Source organism: Syngnathus leptorhynchus, chromosome 4 (assembly GCF_054491065.1).
Source record: "Syngnathus leptorhynchus isolate UIUO chromosome 4, UIUO_Slep, whole genome shotgun sequence".
Taxonomy (NCBI): Eukaryota; Metazoa; Chordata; class Actinopteri; order Syngnathiformes; family Syngnathidae; genus Syngnathus; species Syngnathus leptorhynchus.
In genome coordinates, this window is record NC_141198.1 from 3094955 (window position 1) to 3121059 (window position 26105).

At 43.1% G+C, this 26105-nt stretch overlaps 1 protein-coding gene across 4 annotated transcripts in view; it reads right to left on the reverse strand.

Moving 5' to 3' along the window:
* Window positions 1-627: 627 nt before the first annotated feature.
* The window catches only part of dhfr (dihydrofolate reductase), a 43749-nt gene continuing 18271 nt past the window's right edge, over window positions 628-26105 (reverse strand). The window contains exons 1-6 of one of the 4 annotated variants that reach the window (XM_085908776.1): window positions 17136-18260; window positions 16983-17043; window positions 14979-15084; window positions 13317-13440; window positions 12465-12580; window positions 629-997 (exon numbers count right to left, since the gene is read on the reverse strand). In XM_085908776.1, the coding sequence (XP_085764902.1) occupies window positions 916-997; window positions 12465-12580; window positions 13317-13440; window positions 14979-15084; window positions 16983-17016 (462 nt within the window). In that variant the 5' untranslated portion in view covers window positions 17017-17043; window positions 17136-18260 and the 3' untranslated portion in view covers window positions 629-915. Of the gene's footprint in view, window positions 998-12464; window positions 12581-13316; window positions 13441-14978; window positions 15085-16982; window positions 18261-26105 lie in introns of those variants that run through there. The other 3 variants (XM_085908775.1, XM_085908773.1, XM_085908774.1) reach the window with 3 other exon arrangements.

A 26105-nucleotide genomic window follows, 5' to 3' on the forward strand; every position in this document is an offset into this window, starting at 1 on the left:
TAGTGTAGTGTATTTTTATTCCGGTATCATACAATGTATATTTCAGTGGTAAGCCTAAATGTGACCTGGTCACGCTCGTGTGGGATTTTATGGGGCCTGGTCCAGGAAGGCAGACTTCCTGGCACCAGGATGTATAGATACAGTGGTTGGCCATCTGTGTAGAATCAGCAAGGCAGGCTGGCGGGTCAAAGGTGATCCAGCAGCCTTCGTGTGCGTGCGCTCAAGTGAGGTGGGGGCGCTGGGTATAAGATTCGAGGCGGGAGACACTTCAATTCTGACATCGGTTGAATAAAATCTTTCCCCACTCAGCCGTGTGTCACTGAAGTTTTCCCTCCCCGAGCCAGCCACCTTTCCACCGCTTGCTTTTGAAGACCAGCTGACCACCGAAAATAATTCGCCACACTAGGACCAAACCAAAGCGCGTAAAACTATGGTTCAGGTGCATATAATTTTTCTGTCGATCTCGTATTGTATCTACAGCTTATGATATATACAGTGCACAATATAGTAAATGTACATGTCCCAATTCACTGACTATATTTAGTTCTGCATCATACTATTATGCCAACTAAAAAAGTATTTGATTTAATTCCAAAACATCTAATATTTATTAAAAAAAAACTCGATATATGTAGTAATAGAACAGGGTTTTTAGTGAAATGAAAAAAAAAAAGTCAGTCACAGTGCTTATCGTGAACCAGGCAACTTTTGGGTGAGAAAAATACCCACCAAAATACAATCCTGCTCACCAATATTGGCACCAATGAAGTATATTATGGAAATCATACGACATATACCTGCAAAAAATACTTTTCTTTTCATTTAAAGTTTTCATTTACAACAGAATAAACAACTCCAAAAAGTACAAAGACGTATTTTCAGCTTTTCAGAGATTTCTTTACTGTATAATTGACATCAATGTGCAATGCTCTCATAGACTTCAAATCTGTACTGGATACCATTTTCTTCTTGCAGGCCCAGTGGCAGTCCTGGAAACCTGTAAGCAAAATAAAACTTGCAATAAAACTCACTGCACTCATATCAATTTTAAAATCCTACTAACCTTTATAACTATGAATCAGAACTTGGGTAAAAATCTATAGAAATAGGTTTTATACCAAAAATGCACATCATTTTATGTGCTATATTGTGAAATAATAGTTTCAACTTCCGTCTGCCTGCAAAGGCTTCATATAAGAAAGGAAATTTTATTGCACAGTTCCATGTTTTTAGTGAATGTTTCCGTGGTTTTACAGAACATAACATGCAAAAGTCAATTACAGTGTGGAAAAATGCAAATGTTTGTCTTTAAACTGCTTGAGCCGCTTGGCAGTTATGAGAGAGAGGAAAGTGGATATCGAGTCCGAATTTAATCCAGCTATGATTGATGGCTTTATCAAAAGGTCATCAAAAGGTAATCAAAAGGTCATTAAAGGGTAATAAAAGTGATGGATGGTTCTCAAGGGTTAGGGTTAGGGGTTAGGGTTAGTTTAAAGGTGTAGGGTCACATGTTTCTCACCATATAGAATGACATGGATTAGTTTAAAGGTGTAGGGTCACATGTTTCTCACCATATAGAATGACATGATTGAAGACAATTTAGTGTTGGGGGTTTAAAATGTTGCTGTCACACCTGTTTTAATGAGAATGCTGCCTGTACATAGATCAACTGGTGTTTTGGTAGTTGTAAAAAGATGTTGTTGCAACCTGCATCCTCCAGGGGGTTAATAAGATTGCAGGATGCTCGGAGGTCAAGGGTGAGATTCTGGGTGGGAATGTGCCTGGAGGAGTTGGGTATAAAGATATGTAGACTTGTAAATGTTTAAATATTTGCAAAAGACCTTTGCAAGCTCAATCCACCACAAGTCTGAGTCTCTACGCTGCGAAGATCTTTTAGAGAGATGGTTAAAGGTAACTATTTTTTTTAAATAAAATATATTCTCGTATAATGAGATTGTATGCATAATATGACGTACGTGTATGTTTCTTTTCACAGATATTATCGTTTATGCGGACGTACACAATGCTCGTGAGTTTATTATGTTTACATTACTCTGTTATTTTCTCCAGCAATTGTAATGTAATTTTTTTTTTCCTCTCACAAAAGCACGCTTAAATGATGACTACAGTGGTATCTATTTGACGCAGACGGATTACGGTGAATCACACACACACATTCATTTATGTTAGTTAATATTAATGTGATGACTTTTTAATTTTAACATATGTATGTACGACAGATCTCGTCGCCGCAGCGGAACAAGATATTCAGAAAAACGGTCTGGGTCACATGGATCGAGAGGAGGTGGAGGGGGACGAGGAGTCAGCTTCACACGTGCTGCGTGCGTTTGAGGAAAATCAAAACAACCGCGACCGAGAGGAGGAGGAGGAGGACGAGTCAGCGCCACACGTGCTGCGTGCGTTTGAGGAAAATCAAAACACCCTCTTTGACTACAAAGGGGACCACGTGACGGATGCGGAACTAGCGGATATTACGTATGAAGACCGGAACCAAACTCGAGAGTCGTTAAAAGAAGTTAGAGGTATGCCGAATCAATTTTGTTTTCTATATTTTTTTTCCTGTAGTATCGTTATCAGTATATTTATGTTATTATAACAATGTTTGTTCTGTATACTTCAGGCACGTTTCGATGCCTGCCTCAGACTGTTCAAACCGGGAGGAAGAAGAGGAGTTGGAGTAGGAGAGCGTTCACACACAACCCTCACCATTCCTTCGGGGTGAGAGCGACGTGTCCCGAAGGTCCAAGAAGGTCTATATCACGTGACGGTGAATGTGTACATAAGCAACAACTGCGGGAATGTTTAAAAATAATACATGCGCTAACATCTACGCTTGAAACGTCATTAGTTTAAAAAAACAATGGCTAGCACTAACCTCACATCAACTGAGGCAGACGTCATAACAAGCATTACTGAATTCGATTTTGAAACTGCGAAAACAAATCATGACTCACATACCGGGCAGAGATGCAATACCCCTGAACTAGATCAAGAATTATTGACAATTAGCAACGATATTGAATTGTTATCGGCTGATACGCATAGGAGTCAAATATCAGAATTAACATCTCACCTGCTAACTGTTCTTGAGGATGTAAATGCGGTGGTGTCGGGTGAGCAGAGTGCCCTCAGCCCCAATGTACCCAGTCATTTACTCAGTGTGATAGAAGGTCTTAATAATCAAAGTGTAAATGATGGTGGACAAAGTCCTACACACACATTTCTTCACAATTGTTAAACTTGGTAGCCGAACTAAACAGCCACACGATCGATAGCATAGGATGTCTCAGTCCTAACATACCGGCTCAATTGGTTGACATTATCAACGAGTTAAATATACAGCCGTCTGATGATCAATTATGCGTTAGTCCTGTTGATCCCAGTCACGACAATCATTCTGTGTTAAATGATGAAATAATTGATGAAATATGCGTTAGTCATGTTGATTCCTCGCACGCACCCGAGAATCATTCAATACCGATGGCTATCGATGACAATACACTGACAAATCAGCGTACACCCCCTGATGTTAATTTAAGGCCTCCGAGAAGTGATCAGAGGTTTGTTCAGGAAGGGGGGTCTGTGGTAATTAACAGACTCCATTTCAATAATGTTGAGGTACGGAGACGTATAAATCCTCCCATGCAATCGGATACCAAGGATTTTGCGTCCTTTTACATGCACATTGAAAATAACATCGATGATGTTTTGGAGGAGGTAGATAGGACGGCACAAGCGGGTGACGTGATTCAGATTGAGATTGTGGGTGGTAATGAAAGAGCTCATACCTATCAACAAATGACCGACATAAACTCTATGAGGGAGCATGTATAAAGCATGCTTGAGCGTCTAGCACAGTCTAACACCGAATTTATGCTCGATGAAAGCTTAGAATTAGTGGTACAAAAATTCACGCCTTTGCGCGGAGGTATGCGACGTAATCCACTAATACAATCCACTAATGTAGAAATATTAAAGAGAAAAAAAACGACACTTGTACATAACTCTTAACAAAGACAACAATCTATGCTTTGCTCTCTCGTTAGCACATCTGTTAAACAGCACGCTAACATCAAAACAGGCCACACATCAGGCGCGGCTTTTACAAGAGAGTGTAGGTTTGAATTGTCAAACAGCTGTAAGTTTGGCTGATGTACACAAATTCGAGAAAGCCCTCAAAAGAAAGATAGTTGTAATGTACAGAAAAGCCGACTGCCGTCCTATGACTTTTTTTGAGACTCATTACCCCAAATCAGCCAACGATACTTTGTTTATCCTTTAACTCGAGGGTCATTACCATGGCGTTAAATCGATAGAAGGTTTCATAGGTCATACGTTTTTCTGTAGACATTGTTACATGGGTCATGAGGATTGGCAACATCACCGCTGTCCGGGGCATTGTCACGTTATGTCTTGATGCGAGATGTAAACATCTACCATTTAAGCTTGTAATCTTCCCTGATTGTAATAAGACTTGTTATAATGACGAGTGTTTTATCAAGCATAAAGAGCCGCGGAAGACTGAAAGATCGGAGATCCTCAAGACTAACTGTGACATATAAAAAATGCATGCAATGTGGTCTACAATATGATGTGAAACCTGGTGGTAGTCTTGCTAAACATCATTGCCTCGCTAAAAAATGTGCGGTGTTGAATTGAGTCGAGATGCTGATACAACGCTAAATCCACATCTGTGTTACATTCAGCCGCTAAAATCAGAGCCACCTTGTAAAAATGTAATCTACTACGATTTTGAAACTTATGTAGATACAGACGGGCCACTCAAACCGTTTCTTGTGTGCTGTAAATCGATTAGTATGGAGAAGCATTGGTTTGGTCCCGATTGTGTCGATGGTTTTGTTAGTTTTTTTCAGAAATCCTCGTTTTAAGTGCACAACATTTGTCGCGCATATTGCTAGAGGTTTTGATTCCTTCATTTTACTCAACAGAATGATCGATCTAGGTATCAAATTTGACATTATAATGCAGGGGAGTAAGGTTCTCTCTTTTGTGGATGTTGATCTGAAATCGAGATTCATAGACTCGCTCTCATTTTTGACCATGGCTCTCTCTAAGTGCAATCCCAAAGGCCCTGGGGTTTGAGGACAAATCAAAGGGGTACTTTCCTCACAAATTCAGCTCGCCGGCTCATCTAAATTATGTGGGGTGTTACCCCGAGCCTTTGTATTATGACGTTGAACGCCTGGCCCCCTCCGAGCGTGCAAAGTTCTACGAATGGTATGACAAAAACTGTAAGGGCCTGTTTGATTTTGCTCAGCAGGCTGTAGCCTACTGTAAGAATGACGTGAACCTGCTATACCAGGGTGGCGAAACATTCAGGGGGGAGTTTTTTGAAGCCACAGGTTGTGACCCGTTCAATGCTGTGACAATTGTGGCTGCATGCATGCGCGTGTTCCGCACAAGATTTCTGACACCCCAAACGCTGGCCATTACACCTGCAGACAACTACACACGTCAATGTAAAGCTTTTTCACATGACGCTATGGGTCATGCATTGTCAAAACATTCACATTAGACACGCTTTGAAAGGTGGGGAAGTCAAATTAGATAACTACACTGTAGATGGCTATACTGAAATTGGAGGTGTGAAGGTACTGTACAAGTATTTCGGATGCTATCATCATGGTTGTTCAGAATGCTTCGATCTTGCTAAAATATGTCCGACGACAAAACGCCACCCGAAAGAAAATTCGGGAACTACGGCTTAAAACGGATGTGCAACTTGTAATTATGTGGGAGCATGAATGGTTGCGAATGAAAAGGCTAGACGCAGAGGTGAGCGAATTTGTCAAAAAAGCTAAATTCCCATCACCGCTAAAGCCTAGACAAGCCTTGTTCGGAGGCCGGACAAACGCGTTTGTTTTAAGATATACGCCAAAACCTGACGAGCGTGTGCTTTATGTTGATGTCACGTCACTGTACCCTTTCATCAATAGCACCTGCGTTTATCCCATCGGTCATCCTGAAATCTCCCACAGTGACTTCAAGGACCCCAGGACGTATTTTGGCTTCATCAGCGCTACAGTTAATCCACCCTGAGGGTTATATTTTCCTGTTTTACCATTCAAATCAGCTAAAGGTAAACTGCTATTCACACTATGCCGCACATGCGCCGATATCAACAATCAAAATACAACATTTACGCATAATGATGATCAAAGGTCATTAACGGGTGTCTGGAAAACCCTGGAATTTGTTAAGGCTCTCGACCTCGGTTACACTGTTGTGAATATTTCAGAGGTATGGCATTATACTTGAAAGAGCGACACCGTTTTCCGCGATTACATGCGAACGTTCCTAAAGGGTATGCAGGAATCTTCAGGCTATCCAGCACATGTCATCAATCAGGCTGACAGAAATCAGTATATTGAGGATTATAAGACTCATCAAAATATTCAACTAGATCCTTCCAAAATTATCGTAAATCCTGGAAAAAGACAAGTTTCAAAACTCTGTCTGAACAACCTTTGGGGTAAGTTGGCACAGCGCGAGAACATGCCAAACACAAAAATTGTGACAAAAACTAAGGATTTTTTCAAACTGCTTTTTTCAAGCCTGTATGATGTGAAATTCATCCACTTTCTTTACAAAAAACGCTCGATGGTGCAGTATTCTTTCCGAACAAACACTGAGAAACCATTGCCAAAAACTACAAATCTGGCTGCGGCTTGCTTTACAACAGCGTACGCTCGTTTGAAAATGTACGGCTATTTGGAAATGTTACAGAATAGAGTTTTGTACACTGATACCGATAGTATCATCTATACAGCTCTGCCCGGTGAAAGCGTTCTCCCTTTGGTAGACTATTTGGGAGATTTGACAGACGAGCTTTCTAATGACAGCATTGTAGAATTTGTCTCTGCAGGACCCAAGACCTACACATACAAACTGAGAAACAGCGGGCGGGTCGCGATGAAGGCTAAAGGGATGACACAAACACACGAAAGCGGTCAAAACATAAATTTTGATAGCATGCTTGATCTGGTTCAAGGGTATATCGACAGCGAAGGTGCGCACTCAGCTGTGCTCACTGCCCCCCAACACATCATTGTACGAGATAAAAAAGGCTTCCGTTTGAAGAATGCCTCATTCAATAAGAAACTGAGGGTCGTGTACGATAAGAGATGCTTAGTTGAGCAAGGTCAGACATTGCCTTTTGGGTTTTAGCATTTTCTTTTTTTCTGTGTGTAAAATGTCTTTGAACCAAGTTGAATTTGATCCTAGATTAGAACTACCTTTTGCCTGTATAATCAGTGGCCCCAATGGATGTGGCAAGACCTTTCTTGTGAAAAATGTTTTAGAACACGCTGATCATGTTATGAGACAAAAGCCTAATAATAGTGTATGGGTTTATACTTTGTATCAACTGTTGTATGATGAAGTCAGAACTCTGAATAAAGATGTTGTATTTATCAAAGGATTGCCTGATTCTTTTGACGATGAAAAGTTTTTCCCTCCGCACCAAAGCCACCTGTTGATATTTGATGATGTCATCTTTCAAGCGTCAGACAATCAGGAAGTGGTTCCAATTTTTACACAATATAGACATCATAAGAATCTAAGCGTCATAATGTTAACGCAGAACGTCTTCCACCAGGGTAAATTTAGCCGCACTATAAGCCTAAACAGTAATTATCTAGTTTTGTTAAAAAATCCACGGGATGAATTGCAGGTGATTGTTCTGGCTAATCAAATTTGTCCCAACAACCGGAAGTTCTTTCTGGAATGTTTTGAAGATGCGACGAGGGATCCACACGGCTATTTACTGGTTGATTTGACACCCACGTGTCCAGAACAATACAAACTTCGAACAGGCATACTCCACAATCAGTGGCCTACTGTTTATATCCCTAAACAATAAAAATGATGACGAAGCTTTTAAAAAAAAATGCGGCGTTACTCAAGTCCTTGTTTACCTGCAAGCCAGCCAAATGTAAGCATTTACTCCTCAGAGCTCCTACCAGTTTACTAAAAGCGTTGTGCGAGATTGCACTAAACCTTCTGAAAGGGCATATACAACTGAAGCCGAAACAGTACAAAAAACTTAAAAAGCAAAAAACGAATATTCGCTTTCTGGCCGATAAAAAAATACTTTAAAGAAATAAAGAGCTGTGTTGGTTCAAAAGGGTGATTTTATATTACCCCTGCTGGCCGCATTTGCACCTATACCCGAGTATAGGTCGTCGTCGGGGGGCTCATAAACAAATAAAAAAATGAGTTTGAAAACTGCGACCAAATTGTACCTCATTTCCCCATATCAGTTAGAGCGGCTGACTCGAGCGGAGCCGACCATCCGCGATACAGTGGAACGTGATTTAGATGGTCGGATGAAACAGGTGTTGGAAAATAAACATTTAAATCAATATGAAAAACTCAAAATGTATCAAAGCCTAATGCAACGTTACAGAGGGATATTAAAACAAAAGAATGATGAGAGTGTCCCCATCACACTGAGCATGCCGCAAGAACAGCTAGACCGCAGCATCCCCACCACTCAAAACAACACAGAGGACGTGACGGAGATGAAAACTAAAGAGCAGGTGCACGTTAAAGAATGGTCAGACACTCTAGATGCTATAGGATCACGTCATCGCCGAAACGCTGCATATGTGTTAAGAAAATTATCATCGGGGGATATAGGATGGACGCCTCATGGCGAATTTATATTTAATGGAAATCTTACCAAAGGATCTTATATGACTGATTTGTTAAAATAGCTCGTCGTGAGCGGTAAAAAAAAAGTAGGCAGTGCCCCTATAGGTTGGAGTGAATTTTTGGAAACACTGACCCGTCTTAACTTACCAGAATCAGCCATTTCTAACCCGTTGGCTCGTTCTGACTTTAAACGTTTAAAATACGCTAGAGCTGAAGACATTTCTCATGGAAAAAATATAAATGGTAAAAACAATAAGAAAACAAGAAAGAAACCCACAACGGCTCAAAAATGGCTTAGTTATTAGATATGAGAAAATTGATGTATTATGAAAAAAAATTGTATATTGTATGTCAGCAAAAAAAAACAAAAAACACTTGACTCTGTAACCCTCTTTGAAAGATTTTTTAATTGAATTAAAAGAGATTTCTAAAAAACATTAACGTGACTACGGACAATGACATTTTTTAAACTTCTGCAAAGAGCATGCGGTTTGACCCCCACACATCCGCCACGACCGACGAGATTTTGGAACAAAGTCGCTAGCCATAGCGTCGTTACGTAGGGGATCTCGCGTGTGGCTATCCAAAACTTCCTGGTAAGTTAGGCCGCATCCTCGTTTACTTAAATAATAAACACAATGTTGGCCGCAGGTGTCCGTCAGCTCATGTGCTAGTTGAATATTATGGTAAACTAGAATTTGCAATTTCTGGAGAAATTGCGTGTGAAAGCGAAGACAATATAGGTCACTTCCGGTTTAGAGTGGGTCACTTCCGGTTTAGCTGAGGTCACTTCCTGTTTATTTAGGTTACTTCCGGTTCAATTTGGGCCACTTCCGGTTTAGCTGGGGTCATTTCCCTTTGGCTAATAAAACACTATGGTAAGAATCTTTTTATTTTCCACACTATAGTTAAAAAAAACCAGGTCTTTTTTTTCTTTTGTAATTTAAATGAATCGTAGTAGAAAAGATATGTTTGGGTATTACACTCTCTCCACGTTACTCTGTCCCACACTCCAGGTGACGGCCGTACATGTCCAGGCACATTCCCACCCAGAATCTCACCCTTGACCTCCGTGCATCCTGCAATCTCATTAACCCCCTGGAAGATGCAGGATGCAACATCTTTTTACAACTACCAAAACACCGGTTGATCTATTTACAGGCTGCATTCTCATTAAAACGTGTGACAACAACATTTTAAACCCCCAACACTACATAACAGGTGTGAGCATGTCCAGGCACATTCCCACCCAGAATCTCACCCTCGACCTCAGTGCATCCTGCAATCTCATTAAGCCCTGGAGGATGCAACAACATCTTTTTACAACTACCTAAACAACGGTTGATCTATGTACAGGCTGCATTCTCATTAAAATAGGTGTGACAATATTTTAAACCCCCAACACTACATTGTCTTCAATCATGTCATTCTATATGATGAGAAACATGTGACCCTACACCTTTAAACTAACCCATGTCATTCTATATGGTGAGAAACATGTGACCCTACACCTTTAAACTAACCCTATCCCCTAACTCTTGAGAACCATCCATCACTTTTATTACCCTTTAATGACCTTTTGATCACCTTGTGATGACCTTTTGATAAAGCCATCAATCATAGCTAGATTAAGTTCGGACTCGATATCCACTTTCCTCTCTCTGCTATGACCCCAGAAAAATGCTTCCTGTAGTTGCAGACTCGACCTTGGCTCTTTTCAGAAAGCAAGGTCAGGCCAAATAGTCAAACGCTGACCAAATTTGAGAGTCAGTATTTTCTTCCATTTACAATAAATTACCAGATTTTACTGCTTAGAAAGTTGCAGACAAACTGCAGGGATAAAATAAATTGACAAAGATTTTTGCCCTCATTTGCATGTGAATGTATTTTGAGTGAACTACCATCTCTGACTACCTTGTGACATCTAATCAAGGCCCATTTCTGGACTTTAAAATGTCTCAGTTTCAAAATGTATCAGTATCAAAAACATTGTTGAATGTTATTTCTACATAATACCATTTAATTGAGTCCAATTACTGTTCAAAATTTGATAAAACATCACCAGGAAAAAATTATGCTGCGTTCAACTAAAAAAAGTTGCTTGTGTTTCTGTGGACGCGAATCAATCACAGTCAATGTAGTTCCCGCGCGTAGATGCGTATGAGTGCAGATGCATGGATGAGGTGTTTGGAGCGAGGGACGCGCGACGCAAAACCGCTCAATCCGCCTCTGCGCAGGATATAAAGTGAATTAACTTTTGATGCCTACGTCTTGCGCCAGCCAATCAATTTTGAGGACGTACCACGTGACACTGTTTGAAGAAGGAAAGAACCAAATGCAGGAAAAGAGTTTTACAAAAATGCAGGAAAAGATGATCATCACGAAAACTACAACACATCCAATACTGGAACAAAAGTAAGACAAAAGCAGGCATGGATAACTGTGCCAGTGATTTACTTGGGATGTTTTTACTTTTTGTTTCTTTAGTTTCTTCAGCTGTACTGTACAAAGATGGCACCATTGTTTACACGTGTCAATCACTGGATGTTGAAAAATTTTTGTCCTCAGAGGGGTTATGTCGTAAAAAATGGAAAAGTCTGCGGGATATATACTTAAAAGGGGTAGCCACTAATATGACGCGCATCAAGCGGCTGGCAGCCACTCGATTCTTATAAGCATTTGCTTGCGGTAAACAATACGTGGGGCACAAAACTGTTGTCCAGCCGCTGATGAACAGCTGCTTGCGTCAGCGTGTCAAAACGCTAGCGTGGCAAGTGCATTTTGTGTTCATGTAGCAATAGAATTGAGAAACTACATTACAATATTTCGTCTTTTTCTTTTCTAAATCAACTTCGCTTTTCTGGACCATAAAACACATTCAGAAATACTAACTCTAAATTGAAATTCATATTTGTTTGAAATTGCTCCACTGAAAAATGGCCAGGTCATTCTTGGAAACAAGATTATTAATCTCAGTGAGTTTTTTATCTGGTTAAATAAATAAAGGAAATGATTTTTTTTCTACATACAAATAATAATACGGAGTGTTCTAGAAGTCTTGGGCACATTGAATATGTCAAAAAATATTAAGAATATAAAAATGCATGTGAGAAATTTTGAACGCTTGCAATCTCAAGTCTTTTATGGAATGTTTAAAGCTGTTCAATATGAGCACCATTGGCCACATACAAAATGCCTGTTCTGGTTGAGTGAACACCATAACTGGATGTTAAAAATAAGAAAATCATCGGCATTACGAAAAAATAGCTTTAAAATGGTACCAGTTGTATCTTATTACCATTCTTAGTTCAGCAGATACGAGTACATGAAATGTGCCCAAGAATGTTATACACAATATGAATTTAAGAAATGAAAATAGTAATGAAAAAAAAAAAAAAATAATATATATATATATATATATATATATATATATATATATATATATATATATATATAGTAATTCATTTGTTACACTGATGTATTTTATTTACTGTTTAATAAAGGCCTTTGCTTCAGGTTCTTGGGATTAACCTGCAATAAATAATTCTCTCCAAAATTAGAAACTGAAGAAATGAAGTCATTGATTTGCAAAACTGCCCTGCAAAGAAAAATAATGTTTTAAGCCTTGTGTTGGAATTTATCACAACTGAAAAGTGAAGTGACCAACGACATCTTTCACATTCAAAATAATACATATAACACATTTAATTTATAATGTCCTTTACAGTTCAAAGAAATCTTGGTGCTAAGCACCATGGTCATCTTACCCAGGTAGAAGATTGTACTTGTCTGGGCAGAATTCAGGGAAGAATGTATCACATGGAAACTGTTTCAGGACTTGCGTGACAAATAACCGTTTGGTGCCTTGGCTCTGCATCAACTCCTACAACATTATCATAATAAAAAGCAACAATAGCAAGTGAGACAACTTTTTATAGGTCTTTTAAATACAGGACATTCCACAGTGCACTACCAATAGTATTCCTGAAAAGTGAGCTGCCTGAATTAAACAAGGTTTTCAACTTTTGACATTATTTTGGCTGTCTTATCCAATTTTCAAATGAGACAATTAACACACTTGTATTACAAAGTTAGCTACCGCTGAAGCTGGGAAATATTTGCCATATTCAAACAAGATCTTCAACTTGTATTATCATGCTGACTGTCAGCATGGGTCAGTATCAGATTCCGATGGTATGATAACCGTGATCAAAAATTATTGGGTGTTTAATTTTGATACATTTCTGTAAAATAGAAAACTTAGTTGAAGCCACAACAATAAGAAAAATAGGAAAAGTAAATTAAACCTTCGTGCAACAGTAACAGTGATTATTTCTCAGAAAATTTCAATGCTAGTTATGTGCATTATATAGTCTGTAGTATTTTTTTGACACGTTAATCCTTGATGGTTGCAAATGTTCATTTCAAGACAGGGTTATAATAATATATTAACATCACTTTGAGTTACAGTAATGAGCTGTGCGGTGCCAAGCGTATGTACACTTATTGACTTCTCGCACCAATGACAAGAGGGAGAGGGCGTATCACTTTGCCTGCACCAAGACCCACACCCCGAAAGACAGTAAAAAAAATTAAACCCATCAAATGAACATGGTTACCTTGTACAGTGAGCTACCTCCTATAACCCAGACCTGATCGGCCTGGTCTGACAGTTCAGTGTCAATCAGCCTAAGAGCTGAGCAAAAATCAGGAGCCAGATGATGGGCGCCAGCAGGGGGAACCCTGACGGTCAAGAACCATTATTGTTGAAACTGAGAAAGATTCATTACATTTAAATGTACTAAATTAAACCAAACTATTGCAATTAATCATTGCGTAATCAGAGCAGCTACTTAACCCTAAGCTCCTAACGCAGGGGTCACCAACATGCCTGTGGGCACAGGATAAACTCGCCGATCTGTTATAAAACTAGTTACCCAGTGACGGGAGACTGTGATTGTCACAAATTAGTTTTCGTTACAACCCAAGTCAATATCATTAATTATTAACCACATAATGATCGATCACAATTTCCTCACTGGAAATTATTGTACAGACTATTGCTAAAATGTCCAAAAACACAAAAGTGTCAGCCGGCTCAAGGCTCACCCCAGTTGTCGGCTTGGAAAGATTGGGAGCATGTGACTTCCAGCGAGGAGGCCGACCCTTCATATGAATGTGGCCATGTAAAGCGCCTCCTTTTCGGATAGGCAGTGGAGGTGGTACCCCATACGTGGACTTCTCATTTCTTGCTCTTAAATCAGCCACGAAGGGGCAAATCCTTGTGATATGTTAAAGTAGAGATTTCCATGTAAATTTTGGTGCCAATTGATAGCTGTTTTTGGACATTTTAATTGATAGTCCAATGAGGAAGTTGTGATTCCTTCCTTCTGTGACGTCATCAACCAAAACATGGGATGGGGTGTGTGGCCCTATTCCTCATTAAAAGTGGGCTTTTCTAAAGGCATTCATTGTTTCATTACCGTATTGGCACGAATATAAGACGACCCTGATTATAAGACGACCCCTAGTTTTTCAAGACTGAAGTTTGAAAAAATACTTTTTGAACACCAAATTTAATTTTTATACCGAAAATAATTACATCTTAAACAAATGATTATAACAATATATTCGAGAGAAAAAGCATGTCATTTTGTCTCATTCAAATCATGCAGAAACATCTTGATGTGAGTGTTGTGTACTGTCTAGCCACCGTGGGACGGTGGGAAACGTAATTTCGATCTCTTTGTGTGCCTGGCATGTGAAGAAATTGACAATAAAGCGGACTTTGACTTTGACTTTTGACTTTAATATCTGAACATTTAAATATGTAAACTAAAGTGCAGTAGGCGGCTCGGTGGCGCACTGGGTAGCACTGAAATATGAAATACTGATAAATGAAATACTCTCGGCAACACACCAAGTCATCGATCGAGACAACAAAATACACTGTGTCAAAGACGCACACGATCACAGCAACATAGTCGATACCAGCAACCTTTAACTTACCGCTGCGCACAAGTGAAAATGGGTATAATGACGACGCCCAATCTTTCAGTCTAATTTCAATGCAAAAAACATCGTCTTATATTCGGGCCAAAACTATATTTCTCCAAAATGAATGGATAAAATGGAAAAATGCTAACCTATTTAATTTTCCTGATAAGAAAAAAACTCTGAAATTGGGCTCGTTAATGAAAAAAATTAACCATCTTGACTTTCCCATCACTTAAAGGCAATGACAAACTGTGTGTGTGTGTGCGTGCGCGTGCAAAACATACTTTAGTTGTCGACTGAGGACGATGTTGATCCTTTTGTTTAAAGGTCTGTTTTTTTCTGGGATGGAAAACCATGTCTTCCTGCCCATTATCACCACATTTTTCTTACCTGCAAGACAACAGATTAGGAAAACACACTTCCACACAGCAATGGCTGTCATTCATAAACCTTCAAAATATTTAGAATTCTGTGGCATGACTTCAAATGGGCGGCTCGATGGCGCACTGTGTAGCACGTCCGCCTCACCGGTAGGGGGGTGCGGGTTTGATTCCACCTCCGGCCCTCCCTGTGTGGAGTTTGCATGTTCTCCCTGAGCCTGCGTGGGTTTTCTCTGGGCACTCCGGTTTCCTCCCATATTCCAGAAACATGCTTGGTAGGCCGATTGAGCACTCCAAATTGCCCCTAGGTGTGAGTACGAGTGCGGATGGTTGTTCGTCTCTATGTGCCCTGCGATTGGCTGGCAACCAGTTCAGGGTGTGCCCCGCCTGCTGCCTGATGACGACTGGGATAGGCTCCAGCACGCCCGCGACCCCCGTGGGGACAAAGCGGTTCAGAAAATGGATGGACTTCAAATGGCATTGTAATTACACTGCGTCCCTAGTTATAATACAAACTGTGTTCATAAAGGTAAATTCTGGTCAGTTAAACTTTGGTTCACTGAAATCAATCTCAGACACCTGAGCGAATTATTTTGCCAGCTGAGTACAAATGAAGGAAAAGGTACTTTAGAAGGTTGTTCCACATTATTAAGCAGATCACCATTTTAAAGCAACATGGGAAAGAAAAAGGATTTCTCTGATGCTGAAAAGCAGTAAAAGTTAGGCATGAAACCATAGATCATGAAAAGAAACTAAAGCAGGCTCATTGTACAATTAAGCTATTTGTTGCTAATTTAGAACACACACAGGTTTGTTGAGCTAAAGGAAACATGAGACTTGCTTCTGCCAGACAATTGCGCTGGATTAAGAAGGCAGCTAGGTGTTTGAAGCTAACGGTGCCTCTGGAATTCCATGAACAAAATAAAAATGAACATCATAAACAGCCTGAACCTTCTATCCGGCCACCATTATCCAATGCTCACGAACAGAAGTGACTCCAGCGGGCCCAGAAATACATGAAGACTAACTTCCGAACTGTCTTGTTCACCATTAAATGCCATGCAACCCTGGATAGTCCAAATGGAAGAAGTGGGGGATGTTTGGTAGGTGTACTTACCATATTGGCCTAAATATAAGACGACCCCGATTTTTCAAGACCCAAGTTTGAAAAAAGACTTTAACACCAAATTTAATTTTTATACAGAAAATAATTACGGTACATCTGAAACAAATGATTATAACAATGTATTTGAGAGAAAAAACATGATATTTTGCCTCATTGAAATCATGCAAAAACTGTTTATCACATCTTAATATCTGAACATTTAAATATGTAAACTATAACATTTGTAAATGAATGGCTTCCGGTTTTTGATATGTAAAAAAACCTATCTACTGTGATCAAACAACAAAATTGCAATAACTGCTTGAACTATCAATGTGAAGTCTTAACTGTAACTGTAGTCTTGAAACAAATCTGAATAAGGCAAAACATTACAATAAAATAATGCAAACAGCTACCGCTATTGTTGGGGAACCTGAGGACTGTATAGGGGGTTGGCTCGGATGGTTATGCAATTTTCGCCCCCGGGTGTCGCTCAGAACACAGGAGGGAAGACGTGGTTCAGTTTTGATTGCTTTACTGAATTATTGGCAAAAAAATAATAAATAACCATAAATGAAATACTCTCGGCAACATACCAAACATAAGTCATCGATCGAGACAACAAAATACATTTGCTGGCGACCGTTAGTCGTGCCTCTGCGTCACGGCTACTCGTACGATGCGAGGCAAATTTAAGGGTGCGCACCAGAGTTGTCAATCAAACGGCGCACACACACGAAGCAAACTGCGATCGGACAAACGGCACAACAGTGGAATATAAACAATGAAATGTATATACTCACTTTGAGTCAAAGACGCACACGATCTCAGCAACATACTCAGTCGATTATGAGCGCGCCGGTGCTGTCAATCAAACGGCGCGCACAAGAAGTAAACCGCGATCGGACAAACAGCACAACAGTGGACAGTAGTAACAATAAAATGTATATACTCACTTTGTGTTAAAGACGCACACGATCACAGCAACATACTCAGTCGATACCAGCAACCTTTAACTTACCGCTGTGCACAAGTGAAAATGGGTATAATGCCTAGACCCCGAATATAAGACGACCCCCACTGTTTCAGTCTTATTTCAATGCAAAAAACAAGGTCTTACGGTACTATCATGTCCCAACAGGGCTACGACGTGAGAAAGGAGGTCCAGTTTTTGGCTGTAATCATAAGGAGTGAGATGGTCAGCCCCTATAGGCGTTAGTATTTAGTTTAGTGTTAAAATAACCTTTATAAATTATATGTGGAGATTCTGAATGACCAATTTCTACCATGGAACAAAAATAAGAAACCGTGCTTTCGTAGCAAAATAATTTTCATGCATGAAAATGCACACAATCTGAAGCTGTAACCATCATCCTCTCCTGAATCATGAGGTTAGAAATGGTCAGCCCCATTAGAGTCTCTGGTGTTAAAATAGGTTGACAAGAGTTGGGTTTCTGAAAAAGAGGACACCCTTTTTTTTGGGGGGGGGGAGTCATTGGCCCAAATAATACAAAACATATGTACAATAACAAAAACATAAATACACGAACAAAAACATGTACACTGACATTTTTTAGTTTTATAGTGGTACACTAAGTAAAAAAAGACAAAATACGGCCATCGGTGCAGCATTTGAAGAAAAATTAGAGGGCTCCTCTGCAGTCCTCCTCTTGCGGGGTGCGTTGGCACCTTTATTTGCCAGAGACACACAAGTGCCTGCCTTACGTGTCAAGCACTCACCTTCATAAGGATCACGACCCTGACGAAAGCACGGGAATTTTTGATTCAACTCCTCCGTGAACGTGCATTTTTGTTTCGGCATTGCTTGTAAACACTCGGTGTAGACTGGCCAGCCCACCCTACTTTGTAGCGAAGTGAATAGATTTGAGGAGAAGGATGTGACTTATTTGCTTATGATACAGAGAAACCTGGAATTGAGTGAGATGGAACGTAGTGGCAATTCTATTGACAATTGTTTGGGTTTACAAATTACTTTGATCGTATGATTATGTTGGAATGTAGACTAGAATTACTAACTTGTTTAAAGCTTTTATCTTTCCTTGACTCTGAAAAGTTTAACCATTTAGTTGTTGAAACTTTCCAAATGGTGTGGAAACATTCTTGCTTAGTGAGTCATCTAAAATGCTCCACTAGTTTCTATTTTCACGACCCTGTAAAACAATGAGCTGGGACCCTCCGCACTGAGTAACCAGTTACTGAGGTGACCACCAAACATGTCCAATGTCACCCCCACCCTACTTGTTCTCAATAAATATGCTCTTGCAAGAGACCAAAGGCAGACTTTGTTCGAACATTGCTGTACCTACAGTAACGAACAAATTCTCCACATGCAAGTGCTGAAAGGGCATACTGTCTCTCGTGTGATTCTTGCAAAATAAGTTAGAGTGGGAACATCTCTAACAACAATGTACTGTACATATATATAAGTGGGGTTTCTGAATGACAAATTTCTGCCTAAAAGGAACTGTGCTTTCTGTAGCAAAACTGTTTTCATGCACGATAATGCATAATAATCTAATGCTCATGTCCTGACCTTAAAAATTGAGAACCATTGGAGCATCCTCAAATAAAAGATCTATGAAGGTGGGACACTATGGAGGACAAAAAAACAACCAAATCTCTAATATATATAATCATCTAATATATATCCCCTCCGTGAGTCGTCACCTTATCATGGTGGAGGGGTTTGCGTGCCCCTATGATACTAGGAGCCATGTTGTCTGGGGCTTCATGCCCCTGGTCGGGTCACCCATGGCAGAAGGGTCCTAGGTGAGGGGCCAGACAAAGCATGGCTCAGAAGACCCCTATGACGAGTACAATATATGGACCTAGTTTTCCCTCGCCCGGACGCGGGTCACCGGGGCCCCTCTCTGGAGCCAGGCCTGGACGTGGGGCTCGAAAGCGAGCGCCTGGTGGCCGGGCCTTCGCCCATGGGGTACGGTCGGGCATAGCCCGAAAAGAAAACGTGGGTCCCCCTTCCCATGGGCTCACCACCTGTAGGAGGGGCCAAAGGGGTCAGGTGCAAAGTGAGCTGGGCGGCAGCCAAAGGCGGGGACCTTGGCGGTCCGATCCCCGGCTGCAGAGGCTGGCTCTGGGGACATGGAATGTCACCTCTCGGGCTGGAAAGGAGCCCGAGCTGGTGTGTGAGGCAGAAAAGTTCCGACTAGACATAGTCGGACTTGCCTCCACACAAAGTTTGGGCTCTGATACAAGCCCTCTCGAGAGGGGCTGGACTCTTTTCCACTCTGGAGTTGCCCACGCTGAGAGGTGTCGAGCAGGTGTTGGCATACTTATTGCCCCCGGCTGGGCGCCTGCACATTTAGGTTCACCCCCGGTGAGAGGGTAGCCTCCCTCCGCCTTCGGGTGGGGGGACGGGTCCTGACTGTTGTTTGTGTCTATGCATCAAACGGCAGCTCAGAGTACCCACCCTTCTTAGAGTCCCTGGAGGAAGTGCTGGAGAGCGCTCCTTCTGGGGACTCTATCGTTCTACTGGGTGACTTCAATGCTCACGTGGGCAATGACAGTGAGACATGGAAGGGCGTGATTGGGAGGAACGGCCCCCCCGATCTGAACCCGAGCTGTGTTCTATTATTGGACTTCTGTGCTCGACACGGATTTCCTATAATGAACACCATGTTCAAGCATAAGGGTGTCCATGTGTGCACTTGGCACCAAGACACCCTAGGCCGCAGTTCGTTGACCGAGTTTGTAGTCGTGTCATCGGATTTGCGGCCGCATGTTTTGGACACTCGGGTGAAGAGAGGGGCGGAGCTGTCAACTGATCACCACCTGGTGGTGGGTTGGCTCCGATGGTGGGTGAAGATGCCGGTCCGACCTGGCAGACCCAAACACTCTGTGAGGGTCTGCTGGGAACGTCTGGCAGAATCCCCTGTCAGGAAGAGCTTCAACTCCCACCTCCGGCAGAGCTTTTCCCACGTCCCGGGGGAGGCGGGGGACATTGAGTCCGAGTGGACCATGTTCCGCGCCTCCATTGTTGAGGCAACCGACCGGAGCTGTGGCCGTAAGGTTGTTGGTGCCGGTCGTGGCGGCAATCCCCGAACCCGCTGGTGGACACCGGCGGTAAGGGATGCCGTCAAGCTGAAAAAGGAGTCCTATCGGGCCGTTTTGGCTTGCAGGACTCCGGAGGCAGCTGACAAGTACCAGATGGCCAAGCGGAACGCGGCTTTGGCGGTTGCTGAGGCAAAAACCCGGGCGTGGGAGGAGTTTGGCGAGGCCATGGAGAATGACTTCCGGACGGCTTCGAGGAAATTCTGGTCCACCATCCGGCGTCTCAGGAGGGGGAAGCAGTGCACAGTCAACACTGTTTACAGTGGAGATGGTGTGCTGCTGACCTCGACTCAGGATGCCATGAGTCGGTGGGGGGAATACTTCGAAGACCTCCTTAATTCCACCGACAGCCTTCCATTGTGGAAGCAGGGCCTGAGGACTCTGAGGCGGACTCTCCAATCTCGGAGGTCACTGAGCTAGTTAAAAAACTCCTTGGTGGCAAGGCACCGGGGGTGGATGAGATCCGCCCAGAGTTCTTAAAGGCTCTGGATGTTGTGGGGCACTCATGGCTGACACGCCTCTACAGCATTGCGTGGACATTGGGGACGGTGCCTCTGGATTGGCAGACTGGGGTGGTGGTTCCCCTCTTTAAGAAGGGGGACCGGAGGGTGTGTTCCAATTACAGGGGAATCACACTCCTCAGCCTCCCTGGTAAGGTCTATTCAGGGGTGCTGGAGAGGAGGATCCGTCGGGAGGTCGACCCTCGGATTCAGGAGGAGCAGTGTGGCTTTCGTCCTGGCCGTGGAACAGTGGACCAGCTCTACACCCTCGGCAGCATCCTCAAGGGTGCATGGTGTTAGAAATGTTCTGACTCTAACTTATTTTGCAAGAACCACACGGGAGACAGTATGGCCTTTAAGCACTTGCAAGTGGAGAGCCCGTTCGTTACTGTAGGTACAGCGATGTTCGGACAAACTCTGCCGTTAGTCTCTTACAAGAGCATATTTATTGAGAACAAGTAGGGTGGGGGTGACATTGGACATGTTTGGTGGTCACCTCAGCAACTGGTTAATCAGTGCAGAGGGTCCCAGCTCATTGTTTTACAAGGCCGTAAAAACAGAAACTAGTGGAGCATTGTAGATGACTAACTAAGCAAGAAAGTGTTTCCACACCATTTGGAAAGTTTCAACAACTGAATGTTTAAAATTTTCAGAGTCAAGGAAAGGTAAAAGGTTTAAACAAAGTTCATAATTCTAGTCTACATTCCAACATAATCATACGATCGAGATAGTTTATAAACCCTAACACATGGGAGTTCGCCCAACCAGTCCACATGTGTTTTGTGGACTTGGAGAAGGCGTTCGACCGTGTCCCTCGGGAGGTTCTGTGGAGGGTGCTTCGGGAGTACGGGGTGCCGAGGCAACTGATAAGGGCGGTTTGGTCCCTGTATCACCGATGACTTTGGTCCGCATTTCCGGCAGTAAGTCGGATTCGTTCCCAGTGAGGCTTGGACTCCACCAAGGCTGCTCTTTGTCACCGATTCTGTTCATAATTTTTATGGACAGAATTTCTAGGCGCAACCGAGGCGTTGAGGGGGTCCGGTTTGGGGATCTCAGCATCGCGTCACTGCTTTTTGCAGATGACGTGGTGCTGTTGGCTTCTTCAGGCCGTGATCTCCAGCTCTCACTGGAGCGGTTCGCAGCCGAGTGTGAAGCGGTCGGGATGAGGGTCAGCACCTCCAAATCAGAGTCCATGGTCCTCGGTCGGGATGAGATCCTGCCCCAAGTGGAGGAGTTCAAGTATCTGGGGGTCTTGTTCACGAGTGAGGGCAGGATGGAGCACGAGATCGACAGGCGGATCGGTGCAGCGTCGGCAGTAATGCGGACTCTGTACTGGTCCGTCGTGGTGAAGAAAGAGCTGAGCCGAATGGCAAAGCTTTCGATTTACCGGTCGATCTACGTACGCTCTTACACTCACCTATGGTCACGAGCTATGGGTCGTGACCGAAAGAACGAGATCCAGGATACAAGCGGCCAAAATGAGTTTCCTCCGCAGGGTGTCTGGGCTCTCCCTTAGAGATAGGGTGAGAAGCTCGGTCATCCGGGAGAGACTCGGAGTAGAGCCACTGCTCCTTCACGTTGAGAGGAGCCAGGTGAGGTGGCTCGGGCATCTCATCAGGATGCTTCCTGGACCCCTCCCTGGGGAGGTGTTCCGGGCATGTCCCACCGGTAGGAGACCCCGGGGACGACCCAGGACGCGCTGGAGAGACTATCTCTCTCGGCTGGCCTGGGAACGCCTTGGGATCCCCCGGGATGAGCTGGATGAAGTGGCTGGGGAAAGGGAGGTCTGGGAGTCCCCCCTAAAGCTGCTGCCCCTGCGACCCGACCACGGATAAGCGGAAGAAGATGGATGGATGGATATTTAAATGTTCAGATATTGAGATGTGATAGACAGTTTTTGCATGATTTGAATGAGGCAAAATAACATGCTTTTTCTCTCAAATCTAATATAATCATTTGTTTCAGATGTACAGTTATTATTTTCTGTAAAAAATTAAAAAATAATATTGGTGTTCAAAAAGTATTTTTTCAAACTTGAGTCTTAAAAAAGAGGGGGTCGTCTTATAATCGGGGTCGTCTTATATTTGGGCCAATACGGTATGTCCACAAATGAGTGTGTGCGTGTGTGTGTGTGTGTGTGTGTGTATACATGGTCCGACAAAATCATCTGACACATTTGTAGGTTTAATAAAATGCAAATAAATTAAAGAAACAAAAAGTTTTAATTTTCCTTTTTTCAAAAAGTACATATGCCATTTTGTTTCATTTTCGAATGTTATTTTGTTTTGTTTCAGTTGCTAACATGAATTGGACCGGTGAGCATCGCGCTTTCATTGTGGAAACGTTTATCAAGAACGAATCTGTAACTGCAACACAACGAGCGTTCCATTTGCGCTTCAGACTTGGTAGACATGACACCTGCTCGAAACACAATCTTATTGTGGGTTACTAACTTCAGAGCCAGCGGATCAGCATTGAAACAAAAATAAACCAGCCGACCTCGCACCGCCAGAACTCCAGAAAATGCGGCAGGAGTAAGACCAAAATGACATTATTTGGAAAGGAAACGAAAATGAAATGAAACAAAATAAAATGGTTTTAAATGTACTTTTTGAAAATAATGTGTGTGAGCGTGCGTGCGTGCGTCAAGGATGAGAATGTTTTTTTTCCGTCAAAAGTATCATTTTTGTGAATCGTGTAAATCCGTTGAGAAAACTATTTTTTCTATATATGGGGAGGAGCGGGCAACGTTAGCCTCGGCGACTAGCGAACATTCTCCCGCCGGCCGCAACGGCTTCTTTAGGTTTTGTGCATTTTCTGTCAGGATATGATTAGCTATGGAGATTGCGGCGCTAGGAACATTAAAGGAGCACATCGAAACAAAAGAACACAAAGCTATGTTTTTATTTTTACAAGCATGTGGGTTTCTAAAGTAACATGATGTTACATGTAAGCTAATGTTAGGCTATTGTCATGATATCGTTCAAGAACAAATCTTCAATGATATGCTTCATTTGGAGATATGATCCCCTCCCTGAGTCGTCACCTTATCGTGGTGGAGGGGTTTGCGTGCCCCTATGATCCTAGGAGCCATGTTGTCTGGGGCTTCATGCCCCTGGTAGGGTCACCCATGGCAAAAGGGCCCTAGGTGAGGGGCCAGACAAAGCACGGCTCACCAAAGCCCCTTATGACGAAAAACAAAAATGGACTCAGTTTTCCCTCGCCCGGACGCAGGTCACCGGGGCCCCTCTCCTGAGCCAGGCCTGGAGGTGAGGCTCGAACGCGAGCGCCTGGTGGCCGGGCCTTCGCCCATGAGATCCGGCCGGGCATAGCCCGAAAAAAAAGACCTGGGTCCCCCTTCCCATGGGCTCACCACCTGTAGGAGGGGCCAAAGGGGTCGGGAGCAAAGTGAGCTGGGCGGCGGCCAAAGGCAGGGACCTTGGCGGTTTGATCCCCGGCTGCAGAGGCTGGCTCTAGGGACATGGAATGTCACCTCTCTGGCTGGAAAGGAGCCCGAGCTGGTGTGTGAGGCAGAAAAGTTCAGACTAGACATAGTCAGACTTGCCTCCACACATAGTTTGAGCTCTGGTATAAGCCCTCTCGAGAGGGGCTGGACTCTCTTCCACTCTGGAGTTGCCCACGGTGAGAGGCGTCGAGCAGGTGTTGGCATACTTATTGCCCCCCGGCTGGGCGCCTGCATATTGGGGTTCACCCTGGTGAGCGAGAGGGTAGCCTCCCTCCTCCTTCGGGTGGGGGGGACGGGTCCTGACTATTGTTTTTGTCTATGCACTGAACGGCAGCTCAGAGTACCCACCCTTTTTGGAGTCCCTGGAGGAAGTGCTGGAGAACGCTCCTTCTGGGGACTCCATCGTTCTACTGGGTGACTTCAATGCTCACGTGGGCAATGACAGTCAGACATGGAAGGGCGTGATTTGGAGGAACGCCCCCCCCCCCCCCCCCCCCGATCTGAACCCGAGCGGTGTTCTATTGTTGGACTTCTGTGCTCGACACGGATTTTCTATAATGAACACCATGTTCAAGCATAAGGGTGTCCATGTGTGCACTTGGCACCAGGACAACCTAGGCCGCAGTTCGTTGATCGACTTTGTAGTTGTGTCATCGGATTTGCGGCCACATATTTTGGACACTCGGGTGAAGAGAGGGGCGGAGCTGTCAACTGATCACCACCTGGTGGTGGGTTGGCTCCGATGGTGGGGGAAGATGCCGGTCCGACCTGGCAGACCCAAATGCTCTGTGAAGGTCTGCTGGGAACGTCTGGCAGAACCCCCTGTCAGGAAGAGCTTCAACTCCCACCTCCGGCAGATCTTTTCCCACGTCCCAGGGGAGGTGGGGGACATTGAGTCCGAGTGGACCATGTTCCGTGCCTCCATTGTTGAGGCAGCCGACCGGAGCTGTGGCCGTAAGGTTGTTGGTGCCTGTCGTGGCGGCAATGCCCGATTTACCAGTCGATCTACGCTTCTACGTGTGTGTGTGTGTGTGTGTGTGTGTGTGTGTCTGTGTGGCAGACTAAAAATAAATATTCGCAATGCACCGAATCTATCCGCAATATTTGTTTAAAAAAAAATCCACAATAGAGCAAGGCCGCGATAGGTGAAGTGCAAAGTAGCGAGGGATTACTGTATAGTGTGTGTCTGTGTTGGGTTAAATTATTCGACTATCGGTTGTTATTCATGCCTGGTCCCTGTGTGTGTGTGCGCGCCCTCACACTGTGTTGACTTTGAACTGTGAGCACCACTAATTGACCACTATCAATTACTCAATTAATTGGATTATCTGATAAAATGTTATTTGGCAAAATGTATTACCAAGTCACTTTTCCTGATAACTGTTAATTAGTTGTGGTTTTTAATCACCAAACAAGACCAGATAAACAACAAAATGGAATATTACACAAGAAGGATTTGTGTTGTACTCCAACCTTTCTGAAATATATCAATTTACAGGTTTGGTCGTTCTTTTTTTCAAAGTAAAGGTGAATATTGCATAAATGTCTTGGTGTGAAAAAGACAATTTCCAATCTTTATGAAGGACTAACGGAATCTGAGAATTGTTACTGTTGAGAGGCTAAAATCTGGGAATTTGGAAAATTTGAAAGTAAACTATAGTTCTAAAGTTTAGAGTCTAAACCAGGCGTGTCCAAAGTCCGGCCCGCGGGCCAATTGCGGTCGGTGGTCAAATTTCATCAGGCCCGCAGCCTCTGTGATAAAATCTTTAGTATGTGGCCCGCCGCCATTGTTGACCAGCGCTTTAATACACACGTACCAAAGCTATTTTATATTTATGCCGCAGAAATGTAATCTCGCGCGACCCGGCGTG